Source organism: Ornithorhynchus anatinus, chromosome 11 (genome assembly GCF_004115215.2).
Source record: "Ornithorhynchus anatinus isolate Pmale09 chromosome 11, mOrnAna1.pri.v4, whole genome shotgun sequence".
Classification (NCBI taxonomy): domain Eukaryota; kingdom Metazoa; phylum Chordata; class Mammalia; order Monotremata; family Ornithorhynchidae; genus Ornithorhynchus; species Ornithorhynchus anatinus.
Genome location: NC_041738.1, coordinates 252194 through 260229, shown reverse-complemented (window position 1 = coordinate 260229; position 8036 = coordinate 252194). Strand labels below are relative to the sequence as shown.

The 8036-nt window shown below is 56.4% G+C and overlaps 1 protein-coding gene across 4 annotated transcripts in view; it reads left to right on the top strand.

Annotated features, from left to right (window-relative positions):
• The first annotated feature begins 344 nt into the window (after positions 1 to 344).
• The window catches only part of CFAP44 (cilia and flagella associated protein 44), a 51045-nt gene continuing 43353 nt past the window's right edge, over positions 345 to 8036 (top strand). For 3 of the 4 annotated variants that reach the window (XM_029075174.2, XM_029075173.2, XM_029075172.2), the window contains exons 1-7: positions 345 to 437; positions 943 to 1090; positions 2462 to 2583; positions 4075 to 4243; positions 5791 to 5953; positions 7179 to 7281; positions 7481 to 7697. In XM_029075174.2, the coding sequence (XP_028931007.1) occupies positions 2469 to 2583; positions 4075 to 4243; positions 5791 to 5953; positions 7179 to 7281; positions 7481 to 7697 (767 nt within the window). In that variant the 5' untranslated portion in view covers positions 345 to 437; positions 943 to 1090; positions 2462 to 2468. The remainder of the gene's footprint in view (positions 438 to 942; positions 1091 to 2461; positions 2584 to 4074; positions 4244 to 5790; positions 5954 to 7178; positions 7282 to 7480; positions 7698 to 8036) is intronic. The other variant, XM_039913506.1, reaches the window with a different exon arrangement.

The window sequence follows — 8036 nt, the reverse complement described above, 5'->3', positions numbered from 1 at the left end:
GGGGGGGGGGAGTGTGAGAGAGGAGGCAGGCGAGGAGGTTATGGTCCGAGAGGGGGATTTCAGAGTTGGCGAGGGTGGAGAGAGTGCAGCAGTGAGAGACGATGAGATGGAGGGAGTGGGCGAGGTGTGGTGGAGCAAGAGGTTGGCAGAGGGGTGACCGGGAACATCCAGGTGGGTGTTGAAGTCAGGGGGAGGGTCCGGGCCTTCTTTCTGCGCGTGCAACAGCGGAGCCGCAGGAGGCAGGACGGCCCCTTGCCCGGTCCGGAGGAGCGCCCACCCAGCCCCCTCCCCCACCGCTCCCGGGCGCATGCGCCTACCCTCCGGGCCTCACGGGCCGAAGGCAGCCGGTGTGCGTTGCCTAGGCAACGGGACTAAACAGGACGCCAGCCTAACGGCCCGGGACACGGCGGCCGCTCCCCCTCCGGATCCCCAGCAAGGTGAGCGGCGCCTCCACCCTCTGGAAAGTTCCGCTTCCTGACTTTCCCCGCGCCCCGGCTTCCCACCCGGGACCGGGGAGCAGCACCTCCCCTTCCCCCAGTCATAATGGTGGTATTTGTTAAGCGCTTACTATATGCAAAGCACTGTTCTAAGCGCTGGGGGGGTGGGGAATACAAGATTTTCAGGTTGTCCTACGTGGGGCTCACAGTCTTCAATCCCATTTTACAGATGAGGTCACTAAGGCCCAGAGAAGTGAAGGGACTGGCCCAAAGTCACATAGCTGACAAACGGCGGAGGCGAATTAGAACCCACGACCTCTGACTCCCAAGCCCGGGCTCTTTCCATTGAGTCACGCTGCTTCTTCTAATTCACTCACTCACCCATCCATCCATCCATCCCATCCATCCATCTCTGACCTCGGTGGGAAAACAACCCAGGGGGCTCGGCTCTGGAGGGAGTCCCGGCCTGGAGTGGGGGTCAGGGAGCCTATTGTTTTCCCCACAGGTATCAGGGCTCCCAGCCTTCCCGGCCTCGCTCACCTCGGGCCTCTGATCAGATCCAAGGGAGATCGAGCCTCGCCTCCAGCCCCCGCCGCCCCGTCTGCCTCTCCCGCCCACGTCTCTGTTGCAGTACGGTGCGCGGTGAAAAACTGGTAATACTGAAGTGCCGGTCCCTCCCTCCGCCCCCTGCCCCGGTGCCCTTGTCTCCGTGCTGTCGGTGAAAGGCCCCGGTGCATCGCCCTGCCCCAGGGCCCCAGCCCCTGTTGAGCGGCCCGGAGATGTCTTGAGACTTCAAAGCTCCCACCCGTGTTAGGTGGGGAGTCCCCACCTCCCCTTTCCAGCCCCCAGCCTGCGGAGTGGTGCCACAACCTGACTGACCGACATCCAGAAGTGACACTCCCCACGTCTGCCCGAACCCCCATTTTCTAGGGAATTTCTTTTATCTTTCGTTCATTCAGTAGTATTTATTGAGCGCTTACTATGTGCAGAGCACTGTACCAAGCACTTGGAATGTACAATTCGGCAACAGATAGAGACCATCCCTGCCCAGTGACGGGCTCACAGTCTAGTCGGGGAAGACAGACGGACAAAAACAAGACAACATAATCACGATAAATAGAATCAAGGGGATGGACGCCTCATTAACAAAATAAATAGGGTGATAAAAATATATATATAAATGAGCACAGTGCTGGGGGGAGGGGAGGGGAAGGGGGAGGAGCAGAGGGGAAGGGGGCTTTAGCTGAAGGGAGAGGAAAGGGGGAAGGGGGAGGGAGCAGAGGGCGGAGGGCTGTGTTCATTCAATAGTATTTATTGAGCGCTTACTATGTGCAGAGCAATGTACTAAGCGCTTGGAATGTACAAATCGGCAACAGATAGAGACAGTCCCTGCCCTTTGACGGGCTTACAGTCTAATCGGGGGAGACAGGCAGACAAGAACAATGGCAATAGAGTCAAGGGGAAGAACATATAAAAACAATGGCAAATAGAATCAGGGTGATGTACATCTCATTAAACAAAATTAACAAAATAAATAGGGTGATGAAGATATATACAGTTGAGCGGACGAGTACAGTGCTGAGGGGGTGGGACGGGAGAGGGGGAGGAGGAGAGGGAAAGGGGGGAGAAGAGGGTTTAGCTGCGGAGAGGTGAAGGGGGAGGGTAGAGGGAGCAGAGGGAAAAAATGGGGAGCTCAGTCTGGGAAGGCCTCTTGGAGGAGGTGAGCTTTAAGTAGGGATTTGAAGAGGGGAAGAAAGTGAGTTTGGCGGAGGTGAGGAGGGAGGGCATTCCAGGACCGCGGGAGGACGTGGCCCAGGAGTCGACGGCGGGATAGGCGAGACCGAGGGACGGTGAGGAGGTGGGCGGCAGAGGAGCGGAGCGTGCGGGGTGGGCGGTAGAAAGAGAGAAGGCTGTGTTGGCTTACCAACGGAGGACACGCATACTGAATGTAGAACTGGTGGGCCCGTCTTTTTGCGGAGGAAGCAGCCGGAGGTTTCCTTCATAACCCTCTTTTTTTGGGGTAGAGAGGCAATGGAAGAGGTCGATGAGCAGGAACCAGCGGACTGGGAACAATTGGAGAGCAAACAGAGCCGTGAAGGAGAGTCCAGTCTTCAGAATGTGTCGGAAAACGGAGGGAGAGAAGCAGGTATAGCCCGGCTGTAATCTGCACTTTCCGTTAACCAAACTAAAACGAGCCTATCCCCCCATGGGAGCCCTGCCAGGAACACCCTGCAAAGACTCTTTCCTCACAAGGGGCTTCAAGGCTGTCCAGCTCTGGCCATCTCACACATCCGCTCTCCTCCTTCTTCCCAAGCTGTCCTTCTCCCCTTCTCCCCGTCCCCTCTCACTCTCTACTCTTCTGCCACACCTCACCCGCTCCCTCACGCTGTTCCCCTGGCCCGGAGCCCCCTCCCTTCCCAAGTCCCAGAGAACACAAACCTTCCCAGGTTCAAAGCCTTTTAAACACCTGCCTCCTCCAAGCCCACCTTCTCTGCTTAATCCCCAGCACCAGCCATTTCTAGCCCGTATATATTTATTTGTCTCATCCTCAGCACTTGTGTATGTCTGTATACACAATTGAAAATCGAGTATGTGTTCTATTACTCTAGTTGCAAATATCTTTATGTACACTCTCCCAGGCGTTTAGTATAGTGCTCTGCACACAGTAAGTGTTCAATAAACGCCATTGATCGATTGATCTTTATGTCCCCATTTTCCCCGTTAGAACTGGAGTGCCTTGTGGGCAGAGAACGGCCCTCCTCCTTTGTGTTGTACTTTCTCAAGGGCTTAGGACAGTGCATTGTCCTCAGTGGGTACCCAGTAAACCCCGTGGCTACTGCTTCTAGGAATAGCAGGAGGGTGGATTTGGCCTGGGGTGTGTTAAGCGCTTACTAGGCATCAAGCACTGTTCTAAGTGTGGCCTCGTCTGATACTTTCTGACCTCCCCACCCCCCCGCAGGCCGGGGGCAGCTGAATCCTGGGGCCGTGCTGGCACCCCAGGTGGCCACCCCAGGTGGCCAGTGCCACAGTGGTGGATTTTCCAAGTAGCCTTGGCAACATGTCGGGCTCTCTAGGCTTCAGCTCCACCCTGAGGCTCTGGTTCTCTCCCAGGTGCTCCTGGCGGTCCCTGGGGGGACTCGAGGGGGTGGGTGGCCCCTGAGGGGCTGCGGACTACTCCAGGTGACTGGAGTCCGGGATGTGGAGTCTGTCCGGCCAGACTCCCGCCATGAGGTTGCCCTGGGGACTTGGGGGCTCCCTGTGGGACTGGGGGCTACCCTGTGGAGTTTGGAGGCTCCCTGTGGGACCCGGGGCAGCTCTGGGGGTCCATCAGTCATGTCAGAGATGCCCATCTTTCTCTTATTATGACGAGAATATCAGTAGCAACAATATCACAAGTGACACAGTGGGCCAGGGTCAGGGCTGGGCCCAGGGCCCAGTTCTCCTGACTCCCAAACACAGGTTTTCCACTTGGCCACAGTGATGAGCCATTGAGCCACTGGCCATCAGATAGCACTGGCTCCACTCCTTCCTGCTCTCAGATGCCCCCGTGAGAATTCCTAGGGTGAGACAATTGGAAAAGACTTCCAATAGACTTGTAGTTTTCCCCACTCTTGACTGTTATTTTTCTGACTTCTAGAACCTAAAGTAGTTCCAGAACAACCCAAGCCCTCACCTGATTCTGAACTGCTCAGTGAAAAGCCCGTGAAGAAAATATCTGAGACCTTCTTTTACAATTATGACCAGCTGCGCTCGGTGCCCTCTGTGACTCCGCACTCTGGCATTCCACGTGACCTCCTCAAGCTGATGTATCCTCTGTGCCCTATCTGGTGCCTGGTGGGGTCAGGAGGGAAGTGCCCTGTGGAGGCAGGGAGAAGGGCCAGAGACGGGGGCATGTGGTGACACTTCAGAAAGCGCTTTACAATCTGGCTGTGAAGAACAACAAGAGCTTGCATTTCTTGGGAGATTCCCAGCCCCAGGCGCCAACTGTGGCTGATAGGTGCTATCTAAAGAAGGTAGGGGGATGTTCAGGGTCAGCTAAGAGCCCAGGCTGTGTATGTATTGAGTGGGGTACAGGGTGTTGGCGGAACTGCACGAGTGGCCAATCTCAGCTACTGATGAGAGACTGTACTTTCTCCCGTCCCTCTTGTGGGGATGGTAGTCGGGGCTCGGGGGAGTGGCTACAGAGGTCATGGGTTCTAATCCCAGCTCCGCCGCTTGTCAGCTGTGTGACTTTGGGCAAGTCACTTCACTTCTCTGTGCCTCAGTTACCTCATCTGGAAAATGGGGATTAAGACTGAGCCCCACATGGGACCTGATTACCCTGTATCTACCCCAGCGCTTAGCAGTGCTCGGCACATAATATGCGCTTAACAAAAATACCAACATTACCCTGGCAGAGGGCGTTGTCATTTCTGAGATGGGGGAGCGGAAGGGCATGGTGGCCGACAGGCAAGAAGGGAGAGAGGAAGAGAGGGAAGGGGCAGCAGAAAGCTGGCCCAAGACCATGCACGGGGAGAGGCAGGAAGACAGACCCGGCCCTGAGCGTGCCCACGGAGTCACGGGATGAGGGAACCAAGTTCTCCCTGTCTGTCCCAGCTCCCACCCAACCAGGACTTCCTCCCCCAAGGGATCCTGGGACCTGTGTCCTCCTTGCTGCTTGGATCTTGTGCCTGGACTTCTCCACAGTCAGATGCATTTCTGGGGGCTGAGGATGACCTCTTCCAGACTCCCTCAGACCCCGAGGATCCAGAGAAAGTGGGATCACCTCAGTCCAAATCTGTACACTGTGGGCAGGGAGCCCCTGGAGGGTCCCAGGGATCAGGGTCGGGAGGTTGGGTTGGGGGGTTGGTCCCTGGGAGCTGGAGGAGCTCTGAAAAGAGGGGTGGGGGCGTCATACTTCGGAGGTTTTCGAGAGCCCTTGGGCTCCCATCTCTTCTTCCTGCAAACCTGAGTTCAGTGTGAGAAGCAGCAGTCATTTGGCTTTCCGGAGCGAGGTTCCCATGAGAGGTGATGGAGAGGGCCACAGGCCAGCTTTGAGTTCCTCTGAACATCCCCTGAAGAGGACAGGTCTAAAACTTGATCGATGTCCAGAAGGATGTTAGTGAGGCTCACTGGAGAGTTGGAAACACTGAAAAAGGAGCCTGCACCCACAGGGTGCTTTCCTCCCCCTCCCCCAGCACCTGCACTGCGTGGCCGACTCTTCCACAACCCCCAACCGCGGCAGCCCACACGGCCGCCATCCATTCTCCCCAGCTGAGCACCTAGCTCGGGCCTGGACTCTGGCACCCCCTCTCCCCCACTTCCCTTCCCCAGTCCCCAACCCCCTCCTCTGTCCTTAGCGAGCTCACCCCAGACATTCCTTCGGCTACGAGAGCAGCAAGCGGGAAAACCTGCAGCTGCTGGACCCCGAGACATTCCTGTACGTCGCCGGAAACCAGCTGGTCATCCTGAACCTGAAAACCAAGGAGCAGAAATACCTCCGCAGCACCGGCGGGGGAGGGATCGGCAGCATTGCGGTATGGCAGGCAACCCCCTCCTCCTCGGCCCCCCACCCTTCTCTCCTGGGCTCAGCTGCCTGTTGTGATTTGGGGCTCAGGCTCCCCAGGGAGAGGTTTGATTTTTGGGCCAGCAAGTGCACATCGCCGCCTCTCAATAATACTAATTCTGGTATTTATTAAGCACTTACTATGTGCCATGCACTGTACTAAGCGCTGGGGTAGATACAAGCAAAATCAGGTTGGACACAGTCCACAGCCCCTTAGACCTACAAACTGGCATCTGGAGGAGGACAGATACTTGGGCTCTTCCTTTGGGGTTTTGCCCTCCGGTTTGAGAGATAAACCACTGGGCAGGGTGGCAGGCAGTGGCAAGAGAGAGGAGATCAGGGAACAGTGAATTGGTTGGCAGTAGAGGAGCAGAGTGTGTGAACTGAGTGAGGTAAGATAGAAGAGGACTAGCTGATTGAATGCTCTAAAGCTGCCAGTCAGGATAGTAACTAGATAATACTACAGTAACCTTACTTGTTTTGGGGGCCAGTCCAAGACAGTCTCGTCCTATCTTTCTGGTCACCCAGGAGGCTGGAGTGAGGGGAGTCAGGAGAGGTTGCAGAAGCGCCCGCTGTGGAGCCCATGGGCTTCACCTCCTCCGCCCCATTAGCTAGGCCATGGTGAGGTGCTGGGTAGGTCACATGATTTCACCAAGTCCCAAGCCCAGGTCGCTTTGTCTCAAGGGCAGCCGGGACCAACCGATCAATCCATCATTGGCACTGACTGAGCACTGAGCACTGTAATAAGTACTTGGGAGAGTGCAGTGCAGGCATCCCTGCCCTCGCAGAGCTGATGCTGAGCCGATAAAAGTATGATTGATGATTGGCCCTCACTCAGGCCAATCGTCCACCCTCCCCATATGTGGAAACTTGTCCCCCATATGTTGTCAACGGGTGAGACCCTCCCTTTCTGAATGGGACCACGACTGGGCCCAAGACCCTTCCCGATGAGCTGGAACCTGAAGTCAGACATTCACAAGCTGATGGCTCCCAAATTCCAGGCATCTTCCCAGGACCCAAATCAACCACCCTGTAGCCTTCTGCTCAGCTGCCCATCCTTTCCCAAATATTGCAAGCACCTCGGCCTCGGGGTCCACAGCCAGACTCGGAGATGCCCACCCCCAGGGGCAGGGGGAGCTGTGAGGCCACGAGGGAACACGGGCCAGCCACGGTCATGAGGATCTTACTTTGTGCAGGTGCACCCAGCCAAAACCCACTTTGCTGTGGCGGAAAAGGGCAGAAAGCCCAGTATTGTGATCTACGAGTTCCCATCCCTGCGGCCTTTCCGGATCTTGCGCGGTAGGTGGCTGAGGAAGCCCTTTCCCCTCCTCATCGAGCCCGAGCCTGGGTGGAGTCCGCAGCCAGAGTCCCTGCAGCTGTCCCAAGCGACTCTGCACGGTTGTGCTCTGGGCTTTCTGAGGGCAGGATGGGCTCTGACGGAATGAACTTTCCCTCCTGCCGGGTGGGTGGACCGCCGGGAGGCCCGGCCACGGCACAGATGGCACCGAGGAAGCCTACGCATGCACCGACTTCAACAACAGCGGCTCACTCCTGGCCAGTGTTGGCTCCAGCCCTGACTACACACTCACTGTCTGGAACTGGACCCAGGAGCAGCCAGTACTGAGGACCAAGGGCTTTTCCCAAGAGATCTTCAAGGTCACCTTCAACCCTGAAAACGGAGAGCAGCTGACCACATCTGGATCAGGGCACATCAAGTAGGTGATGCAATGGTGGCCCAAGTCGCTGAGATCGGGGTGCAGCATTGTGGGGGGGGCGATTGGGGGAGCAGGGATGGATGGGGTCCTCCTCCTTTATCCCCCATCTCCCAACGACCACCCCAGTGCATTGTGTCAATTTTTGTTCATTTGCTAATGCTAATTATGGTGTTTGTTAAGCAGTGAATCTGGGCTAAGGACTATGCTTAAGTGGCTGGGGTAGATAAAGATAATCAGATCAGACACAGCCCTTGTCCCTTGTCAGGCTCCCAATCTAAATGGGAGAGAGAATTAGTTTTGAATCCCCATTTTACAGGTGAGGACACTGAGGCCCAGAGA